Here is a 27,629-nt window from a genome sequence, read left to right on the forward strand (position 1 = left end):
GAGACACAAAAAAGTTTTAACAATTATTTTAAAGTAAGTCAAATAAAATAAAAAACTCTTTCAAACTGTCTTAATTTCAAGTGTACAATATAAATGGGCAGAAATCCTTATATTAAGAAAAACCTTGAGAAAAAAAGTGACTGTTCAAGTTTTTCACTAACTGAGTCTTATTTAAATGAAAATAACTTTAATCTAAATTTCATATATGTTTTAAACTTAAATATGTAGTAAATTAAAAAAATTTTTGTTTAGCTTTTGAAATTATTTTTTGTTATTAGTATTAAAAGTATTATTTTTGGTAACTTTATTTCATGCTTATCTAACAATGTTGGAATTTTCCATTGTACATAAAAATTTCAGCGTTTAAATTTAAAGTAATACAAGTTTATAAAATGAATTATTTTCGCCTTGGTTAGTTTGAATTTAAATTCATTTATTTTTTATTTCATTTAAGTAATTAGGAACTATTTTAAATTATATAAAATAAACCTAATAATTGTGTCTTTTAAACAAATATTATTGTTTTCTTTACGTAGACTTGAATTGAATTTTACCATGCACAGGTTCTTTGTTTTCTTAATTTTTTATGCTTTAAAAAATAAATTTAAATTTTTCTTTCAAAAAAAGTTAAATTTTTGCTACTACTACTACTATTCTTTTTTTGAGTAGTACACATCATTACATTTGTATTAAATGAACAATTGTTTTATAAAAGTATTGTATAAAACATGCATACATCATTTAATTAATTGGCTAGGAATAGTAATATACTTGAACTAAAATTATCAGTTTCTATATTTTAACAAAAGAAAACTGTTTTAATGAATTAAAAACCCCTACATGTAAAACATTCATTGTATTTTGTTTCTTAATTACCAATAGAGTTTTGTTTTTCTTGTTAAAATAAAAATTACTTAGGGTTTAAAGTGTATTTATCTAACTTACGTTCTTATAAGAACGTTTTCTAATATTAAGAAGGTTTTTGCTGGAAATTATTGTATATTAGAAAATTTAAATTGTTTTCTCTTCAATATTATTCTAAGAAGTTTATTGTCTTATAAACTATATATCTATTGTTAACAAAGCACATATTTTTATTAGTAATTTTGTACATTTTCTAATTAGAAAATTAATAAATATAGTAGTTATTTTTCCTACATAAATATTTAGTTCTCAATGTTTTTTAATTATAACATTAACTGCTTTTTTAAATAAAAAAAAACTTTTAAGGTAGTTTATGTTGCTCAGCATCCCTTATGACACCAAGCGTCACTCCTGGTATTTACTACAGTTTTATTAATAAAACTAAAGTTTTGAGTTTTTATTTGTTTTGTTTCTATTTACAAAAATAGTTCATAACTATTAAGTTTAAAGAGTAAGATTTTTTTACAGAAAGATTGAGTCAAGGTCAAGATGATAAAAGTAAGAAAGTAAAGTAATGAAAGTCTTTTTTTTATTAATATTTGGCCTTGTCATATTTGTTATTTTTTAAGATTTAGTATTTTATTTGATTTCAAATAAGATATAATTTTATTTAGGAATTGAGTAGTTTTTACAGTTAATTATTTAAAATCTATATTAGTCTTTAACTATAACAAAATTGACAAAAGTTCAAAAAGTCTTTTCGTTTTTTTATTTAAACATATATTTTTTAAATAGTTTTATTTAAGTTTTTAGTTTGTTTTAAAAATAAAATTAATGATTTTTTTCAGTTTAGTTACTTAGTTTTGATTACGTTTGGTTTAAGGGTGCTACTATTTTTTTTATAATATTGTTTTAGTGTGCTCTAACAGTATTTATTACAAACTCATATAAAGTTTATGTCTATTTTCTAAGATTAATAAAACATGTTTATTTAAAGATCATCTTATAAATACTTGATTTATTAGTTATTTAAATTTTGTGGTTCGAACTAATTTCTAATTACCTTAATACTAAAGATAATGTAGTTGAACATTAAATTAAAATAAGTTGTTTTTGTTTTATTATTTGTTTGTTTTTACTTTATACAGGGTTGCCACTTTACCTGGAATCCTGGAAAAACCTAGAAAAACCTAAAATTTGACAATTTAGGCAAAAAAAAAAACCTGGAAAAACCTGGAATTTTAACAATTTTCATATGTTCAGTAAAAAAATTTCGATTTGACTCTAAAAATCTGTCATATAAATAAAAAAATTGGTCATCATCAAAATTATTATTATTAAAAAACATATTTAAAGTAGGTTTACAGCATCTTTTCAATGTTTTTATACTATTTAACACAGTTTTTTACCTTAAACTTAACTTATAATAGTTAAAAATAGATCTAAAAATATGTACTTTTAAAAATCTGGAAGAAAATTGGAATGCATGGAAAAAGTTTTGAAAAAACGAGTGGCAACCCTGTTTATACTTACAAGTTGGCATGTCTATTTATTTTATAAAGTGTTTCAATAAAATTAATAATTAAATATATAATCTTTATTACTGTTTTAGTTTAAACTTTATTTACATTTAAAAAGATAAAAGTGATTTTTTTTCTACATAGATACCTAGTACATTCTTTCAATACAACAAATAAAACTTACCTTATTTAAGTTGTTGACGTATAATAAGATTTTATTAATTAATAAAGATAGTAATGATACTTCATTTGGTGTTAATGAACGTTAAACTTTACATTTTTATTACTTAGGTTTAAGAAGTTCACGAAATGAAGAAGGTAATCTTAGAAGAGTTTCTCTCGGCCTGCCTAGTGTTAAGTTTAAGGACAATGTTGTTGCGTGAGTTATTTGTCTTTTGGTAATATGCTGTAATTTTCACTTTAATCTCAAATAACTCTATCAAGTAGAATTTTACACAATAAAAAGTATATAAAGTTGAAAAGTGTATACACCTTATTTAAATTTATTTATCTTTATAATCTATATAAATTTTAAAAACTTCAAATAATTATCAATAATGTTCAAAAATTAAACTGATATATAGTTGTTTAGATTATATAGTTTCTTTTTAATGAAATTTAAAACTGAAATTTCTTCAATTCATACAATTATTTAATAATCTTTTTTTTAAGTTACAAAGAAATAGTTTCGATACTTCAACAAAAAACTATTAAAAAAGCTAAGTAGTTATTAAATCAGTAAAAATAAACAAGAGAATAAATTGTTATAGATAACTTTAAATTCAAAAATTTGTGTAAAAGTAAGTTATTTTAATAATTTTCAACAGAACTGCCAAGTACAATGTGTTAACGTTTTTACCGAAATTCCTTTTTATTCAATTCTGTAAAGCAGCTAACATTTTTTTCCTCATCATATCATTAATACAGGTTTTTTGTTACAGATAATTATAAATAATACTAAATAATTTATCTTTAAGTTTTTTTAACTTGTTTATAAAACAATTTAGTCTGTATTCTGTAAAAGTTTTATAAGTTAACTTTCTATGATGGTAGGCAATACCAAGATGTTTTCCCGCCATCACAATTTGCAATGAACGACCATCAACAACAATTCATGTGACATTATGCGACTTGGTATCATCTTCATTAGGACTCATCAGGCGGACATGATCACATTCGAATTGTTGAAGTCGTCTAATGTCTCATTAGTTGTAGTTGATGGCCGTTTAGTTCATTGCTAATTTGTAATTTATCAAAAAAAAACTTAGCAATGAATCCAAATATTAACTCTTTCTACTCCTACACATAAAAAATGATATAAACTCAAGAAAAACTTTAAAAAGTAGATTACCGAATGTTTATGTATGTATACGAAATATTTTTTTTATTGTTTTTAATATTTTATATTTAATATTTTTTTGTTGTTTAACTTTTAGAATATGTTAGCTTTATAATTTTAAGTTTGTTTTAACCGTAGGTGTCTTCATTTTGTAATATAAATTTTTAATTTTGTTTCACGGAGAAGAACTGATCATAAAATTTTTTTTTATTTTAATCTATTACTCTATTTTCTCTGTTAAAAATCCTTTTAGTAGTTCAACTTCTATCAAACATAAATCTCAAAAATTTCTCAAAGTTTGCAATTATTAAAAAGTTGTCAGAAAACTAATATAACAGTTTTAGAATAACAATTAAATCTAAATTACAATTTTTCTCGTGAGCTGTTAATAATGTAATATATTTCCTGCTAAAACTATTTTTAATTACTTTAAAAATATGTTCATGGTATCATTAAAAGTAACTTATTCTAACATTATAATCCACTTTAATAATGTTAGTTGTATAAATTGTTAGAATTGGAAGTTTTATAAAAATATACAATTTTTCAAAACATTTCAGCAAATACCTGATGTTTCTCCTACAGGAAGACTCACAACATTGGTTCCGTTAATTATTATTTTGTTTGTAGCTGCAGTAAAGGAAATGATTGAAGACTATGTAAGTATTTGTTTTATTTCTTATATCATGCTGTCATTAAACAATGTTAGGTTTAAAATTACGGTCTAATTGTATTTTCATTTATGCATACACTATAGTAAAAGACTAATTTTTTTAAATAGTTTATTTTTTAGATCAAATTATGCCAAAACGGTTTTGCAGTTTTAAATAGAAAAAATGGTGTACTAAAATGTGTGGGTACACATTAGCAATCTAAAACTTTAAGCATTGTATTTAGTAACGTTAGCAGTAAATTTATCAAAAATTAATTATGTTTTATGTACATAAAGCACAGTTTAATACTATTTAGCCCTCACAAACTATTAAGCTTAAGGGAAGTATGTTGAAAAAAATTAAAGTTTTACAATTACAGCAAGTAAAAGTATAATATTAGAGCTTACTATTGATAAAAGTTAATTTGTAACAGACTAAGTTTTCAAGAGCTAATCCCTTTAGACAAAAACTCTAGAAAATTTTGATACTTTTTAAACTAAAAAGTTTTAAAACAGTTTTAGCTAGTGAGTTTTAGAAGATCCTTTAAAAAAAGAAGATACACCTTCTATTTGATACAGCGATTTGAAATGTTTACTATATACTAGTACCAATATTGTTATTCAATAAGAAGTTTGTAGTATTTTTAATGAAAATCAGTTGAAATTTTGATATTTTTTTCCTAAAAGACTGTTTTTACTTTAAATTCTAATTAGATTTTCTAAATAGATTAAAAAGTAATAGTTACAAATTAGGTAATACTTTTTTTTTGGTAAAAAAGCATCTTAGTTTTCGAATTCACAAAAGCTAACAACTTACACATAAATTTAGTCATGACATTAACATTTAAATAAAAGTTATAATAATAATAAGTGCTTGTAGAGTTGTCAGTAAAAAAGTTTTTACCTTTAAATATAAATATTTTTACTTTTTTGAAAGTTCATAAAAAACTGTTATAATAACTATGATCTTCATCAATAACTAAATAAAAGTATTTTATGTCATAATCATAAAACTGTTCTATACTAATTAAATTGTAAGTATCTTACTTACTATAATGTTTACTTATTTTCAAAGATTTATTCTATCGTAGATATGTTTTTTCTGCGAAGAAAAAGTAGTAGTGTATTACTCACTCAAAAAAATGTAGAATTAAGTATAGATAGGATTGTTTGTTCATTTTTAAATTCATGTCTTACTTACAAGAACTTAAAAATTTGAATAAGGTTTATTATAATGTTCTATTAAATATTCTACAAATTTCTAATAAATATTTTTAAAGTTATTAATGTTTCAAATAAAAAATTTAAACTTTTATAAAAAATTTTGAGTTGAAATAAATTTTTTCTTTCTAAAACCCCAATTGCTTTAGCATGATTTAAAAAAATACTTTAAGTTATTAATTGTTAAAAACTGTTTTTAAAAAACAAACATTTATTTGTAAATTTTTTTTCATGGTTTTTTTTTACACGGTTGTTTTTCTTAATCTCCTCTAAAAAGTTGAAATAAAAACTTATATAAATTTTCACAGAGGCGCCATGCAGATGATATGGAGATAAACAATAAAAAGTGTTTAGTTTACAGAAACAAAACTTTCCAAAAAGTGACCTGGAAAGATGTTAGTACTTTTGTTGTAACTTTTTGTTTCCATTTAGATTTTATGTGGTTAAAAATTGAGCAATATGTGAATATAAAAATTATTGCCATGTTTGTGAATTTATGCACAGCCAATATTAGACATTACACTTTAGCAGTTTGTACTACAGTTTTGTGAAATTCACAAGTTTTCATAAGATAGACTTAAGTTTATGAACTAAACTGTTGTATTGAGTTTCTTTTATAATAACTTAAAACAAGACAATAAGTAATTTAAACAGATGACAATAAAAAGGAGAGTTTTAATAATTCTTGTACAAACTTAGACTAAAAAAGTTAGATATGCTTAATTAGAATTATTAAAAAAAACTTTAAAGAGTTATCTTGTTTCATAAATTCTCAAGTTAAGTAATAGTTATTGATTATATATTTTTTGTTACGTCTGATTAAATATAAATGCTATATATTTTATGATCTATTTGAAATATCCTCAAAATGATAACATATTGTTATATATTTTTTGGTTGAAATAAAGCTAAGTAAGTAATAACTTTACATTAATTTAGTATGACGCATACAGGAAGGTAGTTCACTCACCGTTAATTTTTGTTCTTAAGTATAAATGCTCAAATTTTGATGATGTAATTTTAAATTAAATAAGAAGTTTTACTAAATGGTATGTTGTGTAACTATTTTTGAAAGTTGTTGAGCACATAAGTATTTGAAACAAAATGATTGAAATACAATTATTATGGTAACGGTATAAATATATGACAGTGTTTTCAATTTTAAATGGTTTTTTATACAGTTTTAAGTACATTCCTACTTAGATTCTTAAAGTATTCAACTCTAAAAAGATATTAAAAAGACAATTTCGGACGGTGATTTTAACCTCAATTTTATTAATTTTTTGATAAAAAATGTAGTAAGTAAATAAAGTATAATTTACAAATTGGTCTTAATTTGTTGATTTGCACCTTAGATACTAAGAGAAAAATGAGAAAAAAACCTTATAGAATTATTTTGTTGTCGAAAAAAAATTTAGTGATTTAGAAATTTATTGGTAAATAATTATCAAAAGTTGTAAAACAAATTATTTACAAACTTATATCATTCTTATGTTGAACACTTGATAACTTTTGTATTGTTTTAAACTCATTTCTGTTTGTTTATGTATTAAAAAATTAAAAATCTTACAGTAAAGTGATTAAAAGTATCTTATTTTTAGTAGTTCTTTAAAATAAAAGATTTTAGAAATTTAAAGTTTGGTAGATAACCTTTTTTTAGTTTGAATAATAATTTCACTTAATATTTTTATTTATTTTAAACTTATCTCTGGGTAAAAGACCCACAAAAGTTACAAAGTATTTGGTTAATGCTTCATAGAAATACTTTAATCTTTTTAAATCTCCATAAATCAGTGATCTTCAACCTTTTTTTCAGTGCTATGCATACTAAATAGGACGATAAAAATATAAATTATTATTGATAAACACTGTAAATCTCATATTTTTAAGTTATAGAACTTAGAGAACTTAATTTATGTTATAATCACCTTTTTAAAGTAAAAAATAACAAAACAATCGTCATTAAAAATACATTTTTTACCGTGAAGAAAATTAAATTTTTGTGAAAGGTAGAATAATTCCAATGCACACTAATGTGCACAGGTGTAAACCTTAAAGACAACTAGCTTAGTATGCAGCAGCTTATGTACTAGACGTAAAATACTTTTTTTATGGTATATAATGGAAACAATTAACCAAGTGTTCTTTGAAAATGAAATTCGTTTATAAACGTTTAATAAAAAAAAAAAACCTTACATTTGAAAATTACGTAAAAAAAATTTGCCTCACGAAAGTAAAATTGGAAGGTGAAAGTTGGTGAAATAGTAAAAGTGTTGAACGGTCAGCCCTTTCCCGCCGACCTGGTCCTGCTGTCCTCGAGCGAGCCGCAGAGCATGTGCTACGTCGAAACCGCCATGCTGGATGGAGAAACCAACCTCAAAATCAGACAGGTCAGTTTGTGGTAAAAAATATCTGTTTACAGTCTGCATCGGTTTAAAAAATATTCATAATCAAGTTTCAAAAAATCTGTTTACAGCATTTATTGTTTAGAAATAATTTTACTTAAATTATTTTTCCAGGCCGTCACTGCAACCGCTCATTTAACGAACGAAGGCGATTTCGAAAACTTCACTCCGGTGTTCGAGTGCGATCTGCCCAACAACAAGTTGTACGAGTTCAACGGCAGTGTGCAGCTCACGGCAGAAAGCGAAAAGTAAGTTTTGTCAGCGATTGTGTTTAAAGCAGGGTCTCATTTTCATAATCGTCCAGTTAGTAAATAAAATTAAAACTAATCGCCACCTTTTATTAAACATAGTTACCTTACTAGTTGGCCACCCTTATAGTCTCAATTACCTACAAAAAGCTATATCACCCACTTTGGTGGTCCCTGATTTATAGTATGAGCTCTAAAATATCCCTTATTTTGTTTCAACCCTGTATCAAGCGTTTGAAAACCTCCTGTGTTATCTCCAGGCTGTCTCTGTCGAACGGTCAAGTGCTGCTGCGGGGTTGCGTGCTTCGCAATACCGAGTGGGCGGTAGGGGTGGTGGTGTACACCGGGCACGAGAGCAAGATCATGATGAACACGAAGGAGACTCCCATCAAGAGATCCGGTATTGAAAAGTTCACCAACATGCAGGTTTGAACGTAAAACGTTTTGTTTTATTGAAGTGCGTATTTGTTTATTGAACAACAAAAAAACGCTCAAGATATTTAGTATTAGGACCTGGTGTACGAAAAAAAACATTTAGAATATCGAGTCGTACACGACTTCGAGTCGTGTTTTGTTTTGGGAAAAATTTTTTACCGAAAAGTTAAAGCTTTTATTACTTGAGTTTGTAGTTTTTTTATGTAATAGTTTATAAAATAAATATTTATTTTCAATAATCATAAAAATGATTGGTCAAAAAATGATTAACACTGTCATGCATTTGTCTGTTTATTACTGTTTGATTTAATCAGCGTTTAATTTTTTTCAGATACTTTACTTGCTTATAATTTTACTAGTCGTGGCAATAGCTTCTACTATTGGATCTGCTGCTTTCCATAGAAACAACCCTGGAAGTTCGCTATGGTATCTTCCAAATAGCAATTGTAAGTGGACATTAAGGCGGAAAATATTTATAAATTTTAAAATATAAAACTTATTTAATGGTTATTTTATTTTTTTATAAGTGTCTATGTTATAATACTTTTAAGTTAGTAATTTTACCAAAAAAAATCTTATATCTATAATTTTTGTACGAAAAACCTTAACTTATGGAAGAAAATTAGAATTATTATCTTTTCTTTTTAAAGATAATAACTAAAGATCTCATTAAATTGACAAGGAGAAAAATAAAACTTTAAATATTTTAAGTTTTTATTTTCAAAACAATATTTCACTCATAAAAAGATATCATCAATTAATAATAAAATAGGTAAAATATACACAAACCTTATTTTTTGCTAATGTGTTCAGTACGTTTACACTAGTACTTTTAATCTTGTTTAATAATGTTTTATAAAGCTATTATGAAAGTTTGTAAAGTTAAAATCTACTGAGGAACTGCATATTGATAGTCGTCGATGTTTAAAATTAATTTTTTCATGGCTCTTGATACTCATTCGTGCGACATTTAATTTCAGCTGAGACCACAAGCACTTGGTGGGATCTTTTGACTTTCGTCGTTTTGTACAACAACTTGGTGCCAATTTCACTGATGGTGACTCTTGAAATCGTCAAGTATCTGCAAGCATCATTTATCAACGACGTTAGTTTTCAATAAAAAAAGATTAATTGTTAAGTGTGCTATATGATGTAATTGTTTATTGTTACCTAGTTAGTAACAGTTTGCCTTTTTAGAACAGTAAGCATTATGACTTCTACTTTGTGATTATTTATAGACATATATTAGTCGTTAAAACTTTCATTAAAATAGTTATAAGTTTATTTAACGACAAAAAATAAGCACCTAAAATTTTGGTCAAAGGATCTGGTGTACGAAAAAACCTTTTGGTTATCGAGTCATACACCAAGATACAGTTTATTGTACTTTCTAGGACAGAGTATAGCTTTGTACTACTTTAACTGTAATCAAAAGTTTACTCTTGGAATTTATTATATTTTATATATTAGTTTTTTAAATTTAAAATAATAAAGTAAAAATAAAACACATATAAGACAAACTGCTGTTGTCATGTTTCGTTAACAACAGTTTTGTGTCTTATTCTATATTTATATTTTTTAATAAATTTATAGATATATCAGTACTGTTTGTTATTTACTCTTGGTTTTTAAAAAGCAACGTCTATTTATTACATGGAAATTAGAACTTATGTTATTTGAGTTTAGGCTAAATTGTAGCTAAATTTCAAGCCTGCAATTTTCACATCACGTTAGTCAACTTTTAAGGGGTTTAACTGTTAGTATTTTTTATTTATTATTACAAATGTTCACTAAACAGTCTATAAAATACCGTTCACTTTTTACCAAAAATCATTGATGCTGAACTAACTTTTCATGTAAAATCAATGATGTACGAAATATTGCGCCCTTATTTTTCAACCCACAGTATTTCAAACTGACAGGACTTGGAAATGTACCACGCGGAGACCGACACGCCCGCCAGAGCCAAGTCGTCCAACTTGAATGAGGAGTGCGGGCAGATCGAGTACATCTTCTCCGACAAGACCGGCACCCTCACCCAGAACGTAATGGACCTGAAGCGGGTGACCGTCGCCGGTAGAAGATACGGGTTAGTTGTTTTGATGAAACGTTTATTTATTAATAAAGTAATTTATATTTATTTTGATAAAAAAGTAGTTTAAGAATAGATTAATCGTAATAAAAGTAGTTAAAGTTTAGCTTTGTTTATAAAAAGTTTATATGTAAGAAATTTTAAAATAAAACTTTCTGTTTTATTGATTTCTACTAAAGAAAGTTTTTTATCTATGAATAGAACATAAAATTAAAGCTTGTTTAAAAATGTATAAGATCAATTACTAAGAATAATGTTCTATATTACTATTTATAATTCTCGTATTTTTATATTATTTACTTAATTTATATTCTAGTGACAACAATGAAACGGAACATTTCGACGACGACGAATTTAAGGAAAAACTGGTATTTTAATTGATTTTCTAATTTCTAAACTGTTTAAATACTTCTTAAAAGCTACCTTTTATAAAATTTGATTTATAAACTAACGTATAAAACGTATAAAACTTTTCTACTTAAAATAAAGTATTTCTATTTATCAAGTACTTAATGACAATTACTATTATCATCTTTAAATGTTTGATATGTTTGACAAAGTCGTAATTTTTTCCCATTGAAACCTGTTAACAAATAGATAAGTTAATTTTTTCATTGAGTAATTCAACAAACACTTATTTCTCAGTTTTCAAATGCACTTTTTTTAAACAAAAAATTTCAAAATGTTTCAGCGGGAAGGTGACAGCAACGTGGTGAATTTTGTGCGGATGATGTCGGTGTGCCACACTGTTGTTCCCGAAATATTAACTGAAGGCACCACCAGCAAGACGTTGGTCACCCACCAGGCGTTGGCGGCCATGAGGAAGGGCAAAAACCACAAGTACAAAAATTTAGAGTGAGTTTCGGCAGTTTGACAAAAGTTTTACGAAAATTTAGATTCAATTGTAAACTTGATGTCTTAATGATTAGAAGACTGTGATAATGATGTGATCTTGATTTCTTGATGTTAATTTTTTAGTTTTTCTACAATTAAAGCTTATCTTAACTCAATTTTTACTTTTAGTTTTTCTTCTTGGTAGTTGTCGAGGATTTTACAATTGCCTTTAGTTTTTCTATTTATACCTAGTTTCTTTATTATGGGTGATGCAAATTAACTTTAAAAATTAAAACAGTTACCAAGCGTCAAGTCCGGACGAAAGCGCCATCATCAAAGCCAGCAAAAGACTCGGATATGTATTTTGCATTCGAACTCCAGAAACTATCATGATTGATGAGGTGAGAGTTTTATTTTTTCTATTAAAATGCAATTGGTTTACAGAAACAAAAAAAAAAGATGTAAATCTGGATAAATTTAGGATAAATAATATATTTAAAAATCTGTTTTGTATTTAAAAGTTGCAATTCTGGTAGTAACCTCTATATCTTTTTAAACTAAAACTTACACTTTTTTATTCCTAGAATGTACAATATTAGTTGTTTTTAATGTCAAGTCAAATATAAGCTCCTAAAAATGTCTTGAGTTTTTTATAACTCAAGTTTTCAAAATTATTTTTTATTTTTTATTTCTGTTGTTTTAATTTCGATTTTTTTATTTAAGTTTTAAAAAGTATAAAGCATAAAGTTTACGTTGTAATTAAGTAAAATTCTAAGTAGTAAGTTTTTACATGAAAGTAATACTAATGTAAAAGTATTAGATTAACGCCCTATAAGTTTTGGCTAGTGCTTCTTTTTAAATTCAATTATAACTGTGAAAAATCACCAACTAATGTACCAGTGTTTAGTCAACTTAGTTGGGATAGTTTCCAATCAATTGCTAAGAAGTAATAAACATTTATTTTTCTCAAAGTTTTAATACAAGTACTTGATCAAATCTAATCAAAAATAAGAGCTAAACAGCATTAAACGCATAACTTTCGCACAACAACTTTGTAAAACAGCTGGGCAGAGATCGGGAGTACGAGATACTGGCAGTGTTGGAGTTCAGTTCGACGCGCAAGAGGATGTCGGTGATCGTCAGGGACAACGAGGAAGATCAGATCTGGCTGATGTGCAAGGGTGCTGACGATGTCATTCTGTCTCGGCTCTCCAAAGAATCTAAATATGAAGGTTTGATGTTTGATGTATATGAGTTGTTAAGGGCAAAGGGAGTGTAATTAATTTTTATTTTTTAGTTGTTTTATTTTATTTGATAAAATTATAAAAATATTGTTTGCGCTTTAGTGGTATTCATTTTTATTCTATAATTTATATCATTAATGAGCTATCTGCATGAATATATTGCTGTAAATAAAAGAAAATTTCAGATAAAAAAGTAAAAAAAACATATGTTCGCATATTCGCTGAAAACACTTATTAACTTTTCTTGTGTTGTTAAAGTTTATAATTTTTTGTTTAGTTTTATGTATACTTACATAGCTTAATAAAAAATTCATAGACTTTAAATGAAATACCTACTGTCTTTTCTTTAAACAACATTTCTAATAGTTACTAAAAACACTTTAAGTACTATTATTACAGTTTTTCTTGTTTAAAATGATTAAAATTCTTAGTGTAATCCTTAAATGTTCGTTACTTAAAACTATGTCCTGGTTTCTTTAAGGACTCTAAAATATAAATGAGAATTATATAAACCAGTATAAATAAGCTTTGTATAAATACTTCAAAAAATTTTATTTAGTAATATATGTGTAATTCACAGAAGAGACAGTCAGTCATTTGAAGGAATATGCTAGCGAAGGGCTTCGAACACTCTGTTTTGCCCAAACTAAAATTTCAAAGGACGTTTTTGAAGTAAAATTTTTCATTTGTACAGTATTTATTGTTTGACAGCATAAATATATTTAAATTTTGCTTTATTAAAAACTAACCATTAAACGGAATTATTTTTTTAAACATCAGTTAAAGTATGAAAATATAAGTAAGCTAAGTTTAAAATGATTAGCTGAGTTATCATTGTTTTGTGATGTCATTTTGCTTCATAGTTATTAATTTTCAGAGATGGAATAAAAATCACTACCAGCCAGCCAACAGTGCAATCATAGATCGGGAACAATTGCTCGAGCAAGCTTATGACAAAATTGAACAGGTTTGTTGTGCAAACATGTACTATTTTTGTAATACATGAGACTTTTTAAATTAGCCTACCTTAAAAATTTCAAAAGTATCATAGCTACGTCTAACCTATAAAAATTTCTTAGAATGGCTCAAAAAGTTTTAACAAATAATTAGTGTGAAATAATAGAAAAAAAAGGAAACATTTTTTTGAAGATAAAAGTAGTTAAAAAACGATTTCAAAATATCTTTAACTGCAATATCGCCAATTAAACTAAATCACCATTGAAGTATTATTACGAAAATGTTGATAGAACTTGGAGCTGTTCGGAGCGACCGCCATCGAAGACAAGCTGCAGGACGGAGTGCCGGAAACGATAGAGGTGCTGCTGCAGGCCAGCATCAAGATATGGGTGCTGACCGGGGACAAGGTGGAAACTGCGGTCAACATCGCCAACTCCTGCAAGCTCGTCAACCCGACCATGAAGCTGTTCGTGCTCGACAAAAACAATTTCGATGTTCGTTTACGCTTTAGAGTGATTTGATAGTTGTTACCAGTTTAAGTGAAACATAGTTTCTTTAAAATTTCGTTATACTTTTTTTATAACAACTTCTTAATGTTTTTTGAAATAGATTACCATTTTATTGTTAGTATAAGTTTGAGTTGTAAAATTAGTTTTAAAAGATAACTCCAAATGAAAAACTAAGTTGTTGAAGGTCTATGTACACAAATTTTTTTACATAATTATGAGTAATATTCAAAGCAAAGGTCATGAAAATTTTTGATACTTGCTCTTTATGTGCATGTTAACTAAGACTATTAATTGTAGAAATAGCACAATTTCGTTTTTTAATAAATAATAATTATAACTAGTGCTTTTATAATTTCAAAATGTCGCAGGAGATTCAGAACGAGCTGGACAACGCGCTGCTGGAGATAGGAGAAGGGAACGTGAGACGCGCGGACGAGTCCAACTTCGGGCTGGTGGTGGCCGGCCCGTGCCTCTCCAACGCCATCTCCGACGTCGACAAGTTCCTCGACGTCGCTCTGTCGTGCAAGGCGGTGCTCTGCTGCCGCGTGTCTCCCATACAAAAAGCAGACATCGTCGAGCTGGTGCGATTTGTTTTTTGTACTTAATGTTTGCCTTTATCTGGTACTAGAGATTTTTTTATCCGGAGATTATCTCATAATGCCAAAAATGTACAAGTTTATTGCTTTGTTTGTAAGACTATTGTTTGTAAATATTTTCGTTTAATTTTCAGACAAACAAAGCTTAATGAAACTAATAAAATGTTTTCTATGATTTCAGGACAAGTTATTAATCTATAAATATAATATGTATTTTTTAAATCCGTCCAGGATACAGTCAAGAATGTTTTGTGTTTTTCTATGATATCAGGCAAAGTATTAAAATAAGCATTCTTAATTTAGTTTATATACACAAAAAGTAATAGGAATTGGAAATTATTGAGAGTAAACAGATAAATAGCTAGGCAATAATAAATATTATCAAAAATATTACTGTTTTGCATATGAAAAGACAATTTGGTTTTATAAAATAATTTATTTTTACTTTTAACTAATTAGTTTTGTTTTATATGTTCTACTACTTTAATTTGGAATTTATACTATTTAAGTTTTACCTATCTCAAACTTAACTATTTTTAGTCAAAATAACTGTAAAAAAAATTGGAAGTAAATACAGTTTTTTAAACACGACGTTTATCATCCAACAATATTTTTATTTTAATACATATAGCTAATTATAAGAAGTGAAAAAAATCAATCAACTGACCTGCTTAAAATCAACTTTAATCGTGACGTCACTTTGTGTTTAGAAGTACTGGTGCATAGAATACATTTTATTCAGTTCATTAAGTTTTGTTTGTCTGAGTATGAAATGAAAGTACTTACAAACAATATTATAATAAAAAGAGCAATAGTTTTGTAGATGTTTTTGATGCTTGGCAAATAGTTTTTAAATTTTACTATGTATACTTTAGTTTTATAACTAAACATGTTTCCTAAATAGTTTAATTACGACTATAATTTGTTTTTTTGACCATATGTTTCTTCCACAAAGAGCAAAAGCTTGAGTTTTTGTTATTTTCGTGTTATATATTATAAACAATTTTAAAGTAGTATTATAAATATACGTTTTGTAAAGTGTATATTCATATTTAATTAAGTATGTAAGTCTGTGCTTATGCTAGTAAGTTTTTCAGTTCGTCATTAGGTTTGAAAATGTTTTATTGTGTTAAGATTTAATTTAATCCTTTTTTTCGGTACAAAGTTTTTATATGATTTAAGCTTTTATCTTGTTTTCTGATACATTTTTTATAAAAGTACATTATTAATGAACATTTTTTATTATTTAAACAACATTTTTAGCTTTGTATTTGTTTTTACTAGAACTAGCAGTACTTTAGAGTGAATATAAAGTTAATTTACAAGGTTTAAATAGAGTGAAAACTTTTATAAAAATAATTATATGGACTTTTTTGAACAAATATAGTGTTTAAAAAAGTTCATAAGCTTGCTTAAGTAGCAGCTACAATATTGATTAAAATCAAAACTATTTTTTTACTATATTTAAACTTGTTTTTAAACTAATGATTAGCAAATTTTAAAGCATTAGTTAAGCAACAATTAGTAATTTGCAAATAACCTTACATAAAACAAATTTGATGGTAATAGCTTTAAAATAAAAATAAAAGTTGTCAATACAAAGTCATTGTAAATAAGCTTAACAACTTTTTTGTTCATAAAAAAAATGCTTAGTATAACAGCTCAATAAAGTTTTAAGTGCTAATTTTTGGTTAAAGCTTTAATTTTTTGTTAACAGGTAAAAAACAAGATAAAAGCGACGACGTTGGCGATAGGAGACGGTGGTAACGACGTTTCGATGATCCAGTCAGCGCATGTAGGTGTCGGTATATCGGGGCAGGAAGGGTTGCAAGCCGCCAATGCCAGCGATTACTCATTCGCCCAGGTAAGTATTTTTATATAAAAATACTTGTACAAGTTTATCAATGTTTTTTTTTTGTTGAATTTGTTTTACACGTTTGTTTTTGATATTTTTTAAACCCTTATAAATATAAAAACATTTATAAAAATTAAATTTGAACAGCTTTTTTAATTTATCAAAAGTTCTTCTAACTCATAATGTTCTTCATAAATCATATAAATTCTATTTAAGCTATATTTTAAATTCAGTTTAGAGTGAATGTTTATATATTTAATTTTCTTTAGCAATATTTTGTTTAAAGACTATTTTAACTCCTGATATTCTTCATGAATCATTGAAATCATGTTTAAGTTCTATTTTAATTTCAGTTCAGATTTTTGAAGCCTTTATTACTAAAACACGGATGCTGGAACTACACTCGCTTGTCTAAGTGTGTGTTGTATTGCTTCGAAAAAAATATTTGTCTCTACATGATTCAGGTTAGTAAGTAATACTAATTATTTCTACAAACAAAAAATTAAACTATATTTTTTTACAGTTTTGGTACGCCTTTTACAACGGATTCACTGGACAGATTTTCTTTGATAGGTGGGCAATATCCCTGTACAACGTCGTTAGTAGTTTTGTTATTAAGTAACCAATATGGTGTTTTAATTTTGATTTTTTAAGTAATATTTTGTATTAGAGACACCAAACATTATTTTTGAATTTTATGAAACTTATAATATGTTAAATGTAGTTTTTACGATTTTAAAGACTACCACTCTGACTCTGAAGTTAATTCTATTTGGTGCTTTAAATGTTTTTAGAAACTAACGCTGTGAATACAAATTTATTCATTAAGCTTATGATAACTTCTTAAAATTTAAATAAACTTTGTGTTTACTTTAGTTGAAAGGTACACTGAGCTACAAATTTGTAGCTTTATAGTTTGCGTTAACCAATATATCAAGTTTTTAGTAGTTTTTTTAAGCTACATGGCTGTTATATAATTTGCTACATCAATTTAAAAGGTAGTTAATATAATTATACTGTTTTAAATATATTTAAAACACTGTTTTTATCAGAGGTGTAAAATTGTATAATTAAATAAAAGTAAAAGATTACATAGCTAAGTTCTACAAAAGATAAATTTTCATATATTCCTAATTTAACTTCAGCAGTGAATAAAAAGTTCAAGCTAAGTTTTTCTAGTCTGAGTTTGATTATACTCTATTTTTATATCTTTTATTTTTGTTGTTCAGGTCTTCACTGCTTTGCAACCCTTCGCAATTGGAATATTTGATCGTCCCTTCGAAAAAGAAATGATGTACGAAAATCCAAGTTTGTACCGGGACACGCAAAAATCAATAGATTTCAACTCGGTTGTATTTTGGAAAATGGTCGTAAATGCCTTGTGGCATTCAGCTCTGCTCTTTTTCCTTCCTACTTATGTTTTTGGAGAATGTTTGTTGTTTTTTTATAATTCATTGAATAATAGTAGCAATGCAGATAAAGAAGGTTTTAATTTTTAAAGTTTGCTTGCTTTTTTTACCACATGAGTTAATTAAACCATCTAAAACTAATTACATTTTTGGTCACAAGTTTTTTTTAAGTATTTTGACTGTGTAATTATATAGTCATAAATTGAAGTTATTGCCTTTTTATACTTTAAAAATAATCAAAGACTTATGAAAATCAGGTTTACTTTTCAAAAACGTTTAGTTCTATATAGCTAAGGGTAAATGCTTTATTTTCTACTTCAAACATTTTAAACATTACTTTTAACATTCTAGCTTTTTTTAGAGAAAATTTTAAATGTCATTTAGTTACTATTTATAAACTGTGTGTTTCTATAAAGTAGCTATACCATATTAAATCAATTTTAAGCTTGTATAGTAACTTTTGTTGTTAAAATTGCCATATAATGTATGTAGTAAAAACAAAGTAAAATATGTGCTTTAAGTTTTAGTTCTATTTTATGAATAATAAGCAACAACAAAAAACTAGGTTCTCTTTTGCCCAGTGGAAAAATGCATGGTTATTTATTTCTTGGAAATTTTGTATTCACGGTTAGTTTGTATGTTATTAAATTATCATAAAGCATTCATAATACGTTTTGCATAAGTGTTAGTTCAGTTAAAAAAAAATATAGTTAGCAATTAAAATTACTTCTAACAATTCTATTTTTTACAGTACGTCGTAATCACCGTTTCACTGAAAGCTCTTCTTTTAATGGACTCCTGGAATATAGTAATTTAACTTGATTTTTTTTTTGAAAGATTTTTTGTCTTAAAGTATACAAAATGAAAATTCGTAATTAAGTTTTAAGAAGTAAATTATTTTAATGGAAGTAAATTATACTTTTTTATAAAACTTTTGGTATATTTCTTCTATTTTTTAACTTAATGTGATTGAAATGTTTTCATGCATTTGAAAAATACGTCTTATAGTTTTCATTTCGATTAATGGATTTAGTTCATTGCTTGTTTTATTTTCGAATTAAAATAAATTCTCATTCACTTCAACAATAAGTGATTTGAAATAATTTCCGACTACTTTATTCCTACTACTGTACTGTGGTAAACACATCAGAAAAAATTTAATCTTTAAATTTAACCATTGTTTCATTGTGCCTTGTACATTAAACTATTTTACTTCTTAACAGTGCTCTCACGTGTCGGTGTGGGGCAGCATAGCGTTATGGTTTTTGTTCTGCGTGGTGTACCAGTACATGTGGCCCGCCACCTCGTTCGGCGACTTCTTCTTCAGAATATTCTGGAACATCGCCATGTCCCCCCACTTCTGGTTCGGCTGCCTCATGTTCCCCTTCGTCGCCCTTTTCTTCGACGTCATGTTCAAAATGTGAGTTTAATCGTGACGTCATGTTTTAAATAAGAGTTTTTTTTTATTATGACGTCATGTTTAGAAAGTGAGTTTGTTGGCGTTTGATTGAATCTCGCGTGATTGCTGTTGGTTTTTGTGACAAGTTTACAAATTAATAACAATTATGTGCTAGCCTATTGATTATAGATTTTGCTTATTTATTGGTTGTGTTCAAGTTTTTGTTACTTAAAAAATGAAAATAGGCTTTAATAATGTTTGTCACAAGTAAATCTTAATGGTGTATCGTACAAAACTGTTTTTTATTTAATCTAATTATCTATCTAGCATTTAGTTCGACTTTTAATACAGCAAACTTTATAATTAATTAGTAGTTGTCAATTTTAGTACAAAATTAAACTTTTTTGTTGTTTCAATTGAAATATTTTGTTTATAAATAATTTTATTGTTTTAATATCCAATGATCAAAAATTGCTTTTGTTAAAAATATTCAATTTATATTCAGATTTTTGTACTTTGATCTTTACAAATTAAAAAAAATAGTTATGTAATACTAAGCTTATTAATAAAGAATTTTCTTATAATTAAGTTGTAAAACTTTTTTTTAGTAGGAAAGTTTTTAAATTAAGTTAGGTATTTTATGTTTCGTATAACATGATTATAATTTAGCAAAAGTTTACTAAGAAGGAATCTGTTACTCTGTTTTAATTAGAATGTAAGCGTGTTGTTTTTCTTGCAGTTGGAGCAGATCTTTCGATAAAAGCTCGATAAGAAACCAAGTTCGGAGGAAAATGCGACAAGTAAATAACGAGGGATCGTTTCAAAATGGGTTAGTTTCGTTCGTTAGTCACTTGCATGACACATTTGTTAACGTAATTCATTTGTCCAAAACTTAAAAGGTCAGTTGCTTGTACTGTATGGTGAGTTGCAATAAAAACATAGCAATTAACTCCCAGTTAATTTAAAGCAGTTTAGCCTCGTTAATTAGAAAAATACTTTTTCGAAATTGTAATTAAATTAAAAACACATTGTTTGTTAAATTCATCATTAAAAAATTACTTCATGCCTTATACAAAATGTTTGTTATACGATGTAATTAGTATTTAATTTATTTTAAAATTAAACTTTGTTGTTGTAGTTTTATTATTTGATGCTGGTATTAAATTAGCTATTTAGATTGTAAGATACTTATATTCAAGAGCTAATTTAGGTATATAGCATAGTCAGTTATGTTTTATTTTAATAATTACTTTGTTGCTTTGATAGTAGTTTTAAATGGAAAAAATATATGTTTTTTTTCAGGCTTCTTATTCGCATTAAAAGCTTAATTGCTGCACTAATGTAAGTTATACGGCATGTTTAATAACAATATGTTTTCGTTTGCTATGTTTAGCTTTATTTTTTGCTGTGGGTTTTTCTTTGCTTTCAAACAACGAACTAAATAATAAATTCATACAACTTTTTTGGACGCGGTTTTATCAAAAGTTAGCAATTTGTTTACTCACTGGTGTTTTTCTCAACTTTAACTTCACGCTCTTATGTATATTTAATGGACCTACTATTCGTGCTCGACTTTATGTGCGGTTTTTACGAACAATATAAAGTTTGCCAATCTTTTAAATTATTTATTAAATAAACATAGTCATGGATTTATGGTTTTACAACCATGCAACTAAATAATGCCACAAGGTGTTTTACTACAAAGTTTAAGCTAATTATTTTTTAATACTATAAATTATTTTTTTTCTATTATATTTAATAATTAAAAGTATTGTGCTTCATATATAGTACAGCAGTTTAGAAAAATGTATATGTATTTAATCACTTATTGTTTTATTTGTTTTATCTCATTATAAGTTATGTTGTTGTGTAACTTTTTGAAAACAGTGTCATTTTTTATATTTTTGATATTTGCATTCTTTTTTAATATTTCATTATTATTCAACTAAATCTTAATTTTATAGGTATTACTTAATTATTTCCAGTAAGCCAGTAAGTGTAAACACACTATATTGATACAGTATATTTATATATTTGTTTGTAAATACAATATTTTTTTTTGCCCTGGCATATATTTATATTCACGTTTTAAGTTTCATTATTGCTCATGATAAGTTATTTTGGTAGAAGTAGTTTGTTGTATCTAAGGCAATTCTATATTAAATTATTTCATTTCCTGGAATTACGTTTAACTTATGCTATTAAGTTAACTTTATACTTCCTTATTTTTATTACACTTCACTGGCTTTTTTATAATTAAGCAACTGACCTTTTTAGTGTAATAAAAAATATTTCTTCAACCTTTTAAAAGATACTGTAAAAATTTTTAGATAGTATGTTAAAGATATTTTAAGTTAAAAACAAAATAAAAGTTTTTTTTAGCAATTTTTGTTTATTTATTTTTCTTACTGTTTACTTTGCTCTAAAATGTATTTACTGCTTTTATTGATATATTTATTACTTTTTTTGACAATTAAATTTTTATAACTTTATCTACTATTGTTAAATATAGCTTAAGTCAAAAGTAAAACCAATTTACCTTTTATTAATATTAAGAAGGAAAAACAAATTGAAATTAATGTTTCATAAAATTACAATTAAAAATTTCATAAAATACTACTAAAATTTAAATATTTTATAGCAGTATTTTTTTTTTGTCTAGTAAATGTTAAAATTGTAATTTAAGTTTTATTAAAACATGTCAAGCTATAACTTTTGTTTTCACTATATCGAAACAAATTGCTTACATATTAAAGTCTTCTCTTGTTAAAAAATACTTTTCTTAAAATGTTACTATTGTACTACATTTTATTTCATATAACAGTTTAATATGAAAGCTGTATGTTTTATATTATTCGGTAATTTTAGAAAAATAGTAATTTAGGTTAAACATTGATATTCAGATAATTTTTTCATTCAAGTGTTAAAACAATTTTTTTTTTAACTTATTGTTTTAGTTTTTGTATCAGCATTATATTTTGAAACATTTCTAATCACTCATACCAATCAGATTTCATTTATCACATAAAAAATTGTTTCAAACTTAATTTCTTATTATTCATAATTAATTTGTCAACTGTATGGTGTACTTAGGAGGGACCCGCTCCAAGTCCTCTACAACCCGCAGGCCGAACTCAACTACAAGGAAGAAGGGAGCGAGTACGTCACAAACAGCGAGTACGTCATAAACAGCGTGTCGTCACCGCAGAGAACTTCGTCATCGCACGTTTCGTTTCGCCCGTCGCTCGTCTACAAGAACACCGTCTTGCCCAACAACTAGTGACGTCACAATTAACACAGCATGCCCTCACATTTAAAATTTCATTCATTTTGCGCGAATGAGATGTCACAGCAGTTCCATGATGCAGTGCGGTACTTTTGATTGCAATCTATTTCATTGTGAACGTTCATGCAACACCACTGATCCTGATAGATTTCATTTTAATTTTTTAGTGTTTGCTTGTTTTACTCGTGGATTTGAGTTGCAGTGTCCTTCTACAACTTCATATTTTTTATTAAGTTCTTTTATAGATTAATATTTACTTTTAATACCTGCCATAGTTTTTTACAGTATTTATTAGTACTTGGTACGATGTTCTGAGTTTTGTATTTGGTACAAAAAGTTTTAAGTTACAATGATGGTGTAACAAATGAATTTTACCCTATTTGACAAGATGTTTGTGTCTGATTTTCATTATTATTTTTTGATGCATTGATTTTAGGAGTTTTTAAGTTAAAGTAGTTACAATAAAAAAACTTACAGAAAATTATTCTTGTTTTCTTTTACTTGATAATTTTTAACGGTAGCAATTTTGTCATATATTAAAGTATAGCTAGTATTTAAAAGTTACTTTTTTTATGTTAATAAAAATAAAAAGTTGTATTGTATCCAGTAAAAATAAGAATTCAAGATTTTGGTAAAAAATATACCAAAATACATTTTAATTATTATTAATTTATATTGAAAAATATATAAATAGCTATATACCTTCTTTTAGATTTAACTACCTGGAGCAACATTAAATAAGTATGCTGAAACGGTAGTATAACTGTGTTTCTTTTTTTTAGCAAATGTAGTTATAATAATTTTAGCTGTTTGTTTTAGTATGTTTTGTTTTTACAAAGCAATAATTTAATTTGAGTTTAGGTTTTTTTTCGAACAACTAATCATACATTAGATTACTGTTTTTACAAAAAAAAAGCTACCATATATAAAGTCTTGTTGAACATTTAAAACAGATAAATACTACCAATGAATTTTTACGTAATAAAATAAATATTTAAACAAGAAATTATATTAATCCTAAACAAGTAAAAAATACTCTTTAGTTGAAAATTTTACTACTAATAGTTGCTAGTTACTAATTTTAAACTATCAATATTCAGCAGCCATCATTCAACCATTTTCATTTTTATGTTTGTGAATCTAAATGTTTTTAAATAATTTATGTTGCATGAAGAATCATCAATGTCCAGTCGTTAATTAAAAACACTGTCTGTAGAAATTAAATTTATAACAAACTGAATGTCTCAAGTTATAGTTGTTTAAACATATTAAAATACTAAATATCCATTCAATCCGAAATCTTTAAACTCGAGTCACGTGACTTATGCAATCGGTTCAATCAGGTTCCAAGTTGAGCGGGAAACTGCCACCTTGCTGCAGCCGCCACCAAGCGGTAAGAATAACAACAACCACAACTTGTCGCTGCTCAGAAGTAAACCGAGCAGCAAGCTGTCTTCAAACAGGGAATCCCCCAAGTACGATACGGGGTTCGCGTTCTCGCAGACGGAGGAGCGCGAGGGAATGAGCCAGGTTCAGATGATCAGAACATACAGCAGTTCCGTCGTGCGGTACTCCAAGTAATTTGACAATTTTTTATTAGTATAAATTTAACCACATGTTTTTAAATTTAGTTACTTTTAAAATTTCAAAATATTAGCAGAATATTTTGTTTTTTCAACAACTGAAGTTGTTTTTTAGGACTCAAATTCAAATTAATATTTTGATATTAATAAAGATATAAGAGAGTATGCATTTATTTATAAAACTTAAAGTTAGCTGTTATTTATATTTAAGGTATGTTCTGCTGAACTCTTTAAAAAAATATTGAAAGTAGTAATCAAGTTTATTTTATATTCCAGCTAAAATTAGTATTATTATCCGGATCTTAATTTACTTAATGATCGTTTTTTTTATGTGAAAAGATACTTTTTTAATTTTCATTCTTTTAAAGCTACGTAAAAAATCGTTAGCTAGTATACAGACAATGAACGAAGTGATGTTTTAAAAAAAAAAAAAAATTATTCTTAGGTACAAGTATTAATTAGTAAATAAATATATTGTTTATTGGACGATAAAAGAAAGGTTTGGTCTAAGGACCTGGTGTACAAAGGAACCATTCGGTTATCGAGTCGTACACCAAATGATTTCTCAATCTATTTAAAGCTAATTGGTTAAAATGTAATTACTTTCAAAATGTTTAAAGTTTTAAACCTCGTAACACAAAACAAGCAATATAAAAAACCAAAAAAAAACTTTCTAATATATAACTTACTATAAAAGATTTTGTTTTTACAGAAGGGATTTAACACTAGAAGAAGTTATAGAAGAACCGTTAGATGAAAATAAGTAGACAATAGTTAAAAATAAAAGTCTGTGTTTGGTAGATTTAAAACGTCGGTTAGACTGTTTGTTTTATGATACTAGTAATTGGTAAAAAATTTATCAGATATATTACTTTTTTAAAACAATTACTTATATTTGTATCCAAAAAAAATTGACACATCATTTTTAAAATCATGTTAAAGTCTTATTTATTTTTGCAATATAGCAATAAAACTTGTTTACTTATATAACAGTCGTGGTTTCAGTTTCTTTATTAGTTTTTTATAGGGCTGTGTTCTTGTTTATATTTTTTGTTACGTTTATGTTACTTATTGTGAAAATTTTAGACTTCTTACATTTGTATTTCATTTTAGAAATTTGCTTTTTTAAATGAAAAAAAAGTCATTTGAACTATCAATCAGATATTTGCTTGATCTTTAAAAGAATAACTTTATTTTTTTCAAACATTTTAATCTTATTATTTAAATTTAAAAGTAAAACCAGTTGTTCGGTATGTTTTCATATAAACTAACTTATAATCTCAACTAAAAACTTGTTTGAGGTTTCATCGTCAAGTCATTCCTGAATCGAGTTCCGATCATTCAACCAGTTTTATGTTTTTTTAATCACTGACTTTTGTACAGCTGCTCGTATGAATATGACCAAAGATTTTGACAAATATTTAAAGTGCTATAAAACAAATTATTCTACTTTCTTTATTTTTTTGTTGTTTGTTAGACGAATTTTATTGCATTTTTGATGATTTAAATACACTGATAAAAATACAAAAAACAAAGTTTTTCTTATTTACCTGAAAATTATTTAGAAACAATTTAGACAAATATAGACATTTTTACTCTTTGATAAAATGAGTTACTAAAGTTAATTTTGAAGCAGAATTGAATAAAAAAACAATTTTGCGTTTTGCTTAATTATTAATAAACTCAAAGAATTTTATTTTTTCTTATTTAAAATTAATTATCGTTTTTTAAAGTAAGTATTTTTCAACTTTTTTATTATTGCAAATTTTTTAGCTATAAAAGCAAATATTTATTAATGACTTGAGTAAAACAATCAATTATGTACTTACGATTAAAGCCAATATATAACAGTGCAATTTTTATAACAATTTATGCATATTTAATGCAATGTGATGATTAAAGCTTCTTGTATTATATGAAACAATTTTTTTAAATAGATATTTAGTAATTTTAAAATTTTGAACTCAAAATGAAATAATAAACATATATTTCTTAAAGTAAGTTAAGTTATATCAGTAAGTTGTGTCTGCCCAATAATATAACTTCACTTATCCCAAGAGTTCGCAAGCTTGACTACAATCACATAGTTTAATCCTTATTATCAGTGATCTACTGGATCCTGATTTGAAAAAAAAGTTCTCGACAGGAATCGGATCCAGATAACGATTAAAAATTAAATATTGCTAAATTCATTTGTTTATCCGAAAAGACTTTAGCGGATCGAACATGAAAAAAAATCTCGTGGTTTGCGTAATTTTGAAAAAAAACATACTATTTTTTTTGACAAAAATTGTTTTGAAATAACCATTTATAAACCTTACTGTGTACGAAAAAATAATAACAAATAATAATTTATAAATTAACAACTAAAATTGCTCGAATTTTGGTTGTTTAAAATGCGTCGCGTGGGTTTTTGTTTGCGGATTATTTTGTTCGTACATATGCCTTGAGTATTATTATTTTCCAGTTAGTTACTAAACGGAATCATAAAAAGTTACTGTTCTTATGATTCTAAAAACGTATCTTAGAAGAAGGCTGGACAACAAACAGCAGAAAAATAAATAAGATATTGTATTAAATCAGGGGTTGAAAGCCTATAAGTCATAGGCTAAATTTCATAAAAAAATTGCTCGCGAGAAACAATCTTTTAAAAAACTTCCAAGGAAGACAGTTATTTGAAAACAATTGTAATATTCAACATAAAACTACCATTATAAACCAAAAGTATTATAAATAGAACACATATATAGAGATTTAGTAAAGATTGCTTCTAAAAGTTAATAGTAAACCTCTAACAAATGTGCTTTTCGAACCGTGTTGACAGCCAAGTTTTTCAGCGACCTCATTTTTGTGTTACTTGGGATAAGAAGAATACTACAGTGTGGCACAATTGTGGAATAGCATGCCTGGGGGGTGCCTACACCATTCGGGTTTCAGGACAGTTTATATTTTGTTGAATTACAGTAGAATTTAGTTTTTGTAAATGTTTTTTGAACAACAGTTTTAGTTTTTTCTCGTCTTTTGAACTTTACGCTCATAAAATTACTAACTTTGTTTAATAAGTGAAACTAATATTGAGGGACTATTAAAAATCGTTGAAATGTATAATGAATGAAAATAAACAATAAAAAAGTCAGGACTTTTTTATGAAAGTTAAAAAAATCACATTATAAAAAATGTC

The 27,629-nt window shown here is 26.3% G+C and overlaps 1 protein-coding gene across 2 annotated transcripts; it reads left to right on the plus strand.

Annotated features, from left to right (window-relative positions):
- Positions 1 to 364: 364 nt before the first annotated feature.
- On the plus strand, positions 365 to 25,996 carry LOC145844698 (putative phospholipid-transporting ATPase IA). Of its 2 annotated transcripts, XM_082952113.1 has the most exons (30): positions 365 to 411; positions 2,676 to 2,763; positions 3,212 to 3,311; positions 4,284 to 4,382; positions 5,905 to 5,991; positions 7,843 to 7,986; positions 8,116 to 8,249; positions 8,510 to 8,675; positions 9,016 to 9,130; positions 9,665 to 9,789; positions 10,607 to 10,773; positions 11,093 to 11,144; positions 11,468 to 11,631; positions 11,909 to 12,011; positions 12,674 to 12,842; positions 13,435 to 13,526; positions 13,732 to 13,821; positions 14,102 to 14,305; positions 14,689 to 14,901; positions 16,634 to 16,780; positions 17,125 to 17,235; positions 17,295 to 17,369; positions 18,001 to 18,202; positions 18,746 to 18,807; positions 18,932 to 18,988; positions 19,404 to 19,600; positions 20,319 to 20,408; positions 22,673 to 22,756; positions 24,209 to 24,442; positions 25,161 to 25,996. In XM_082952113.1, the coding sequence occupies exons 1-30, from the start codon at positions 393 to 395 to the stop codon at positions 25,213 to 25,215; spliced, it is 3,645 nt and encodes a 1,214-aa protein (XP_082808239.1). In that variant the 5' UTR covers positions 365 to 392; the 3' UTR covers positions 25,216 to 25,996. The 2 variants fall into 2 exon arrangements, with proteins under 2 accessions (XP_082808239.1, XP_082808240.1); XM_082952114.1 differs by lacking the exon at positions 22,673 to 22,756.
- Positions 25,997 to 27,629: the final 1,633 nt, after the last annotated feature.

The sequence above is a fragment of the Thalia democratica genome, chromosome 9, assembly GCF_965202585.1.
Source record: "Thalia democratica chromosome 9, ktThaDemo2.hap1.1, whole genome shotgun sequence".
Taxonomy (NCBI): domain Eukaryota; kingdom Metazoa; phylum Chordata; class Thaliacea; order Salpida; family Salpidae; genus Thalia; species Thalia democratica.

What these genes read in the sequence shown, in the direction of transcription:
- LOC145844698 (XM_082952113.1), top strand. An exon ending in TTTAAGGACAATGTTGTTGC is followed by an intron (nt 2,764 to 3,211) that starts GTGAGTTATTTG and finishes AATTTTCAACAG; the next exon opens with AACTGCCAAGTACAATGTGT. An exon ending in GTATCTTCCAAATAGCAATT is followed by an intron (nt 9,131 to 9,664) that starts GTAAGTGGACAT and finishes ATTTAATTTCAG; the next exon opens with CTGAGACCACAAGCACTTGG.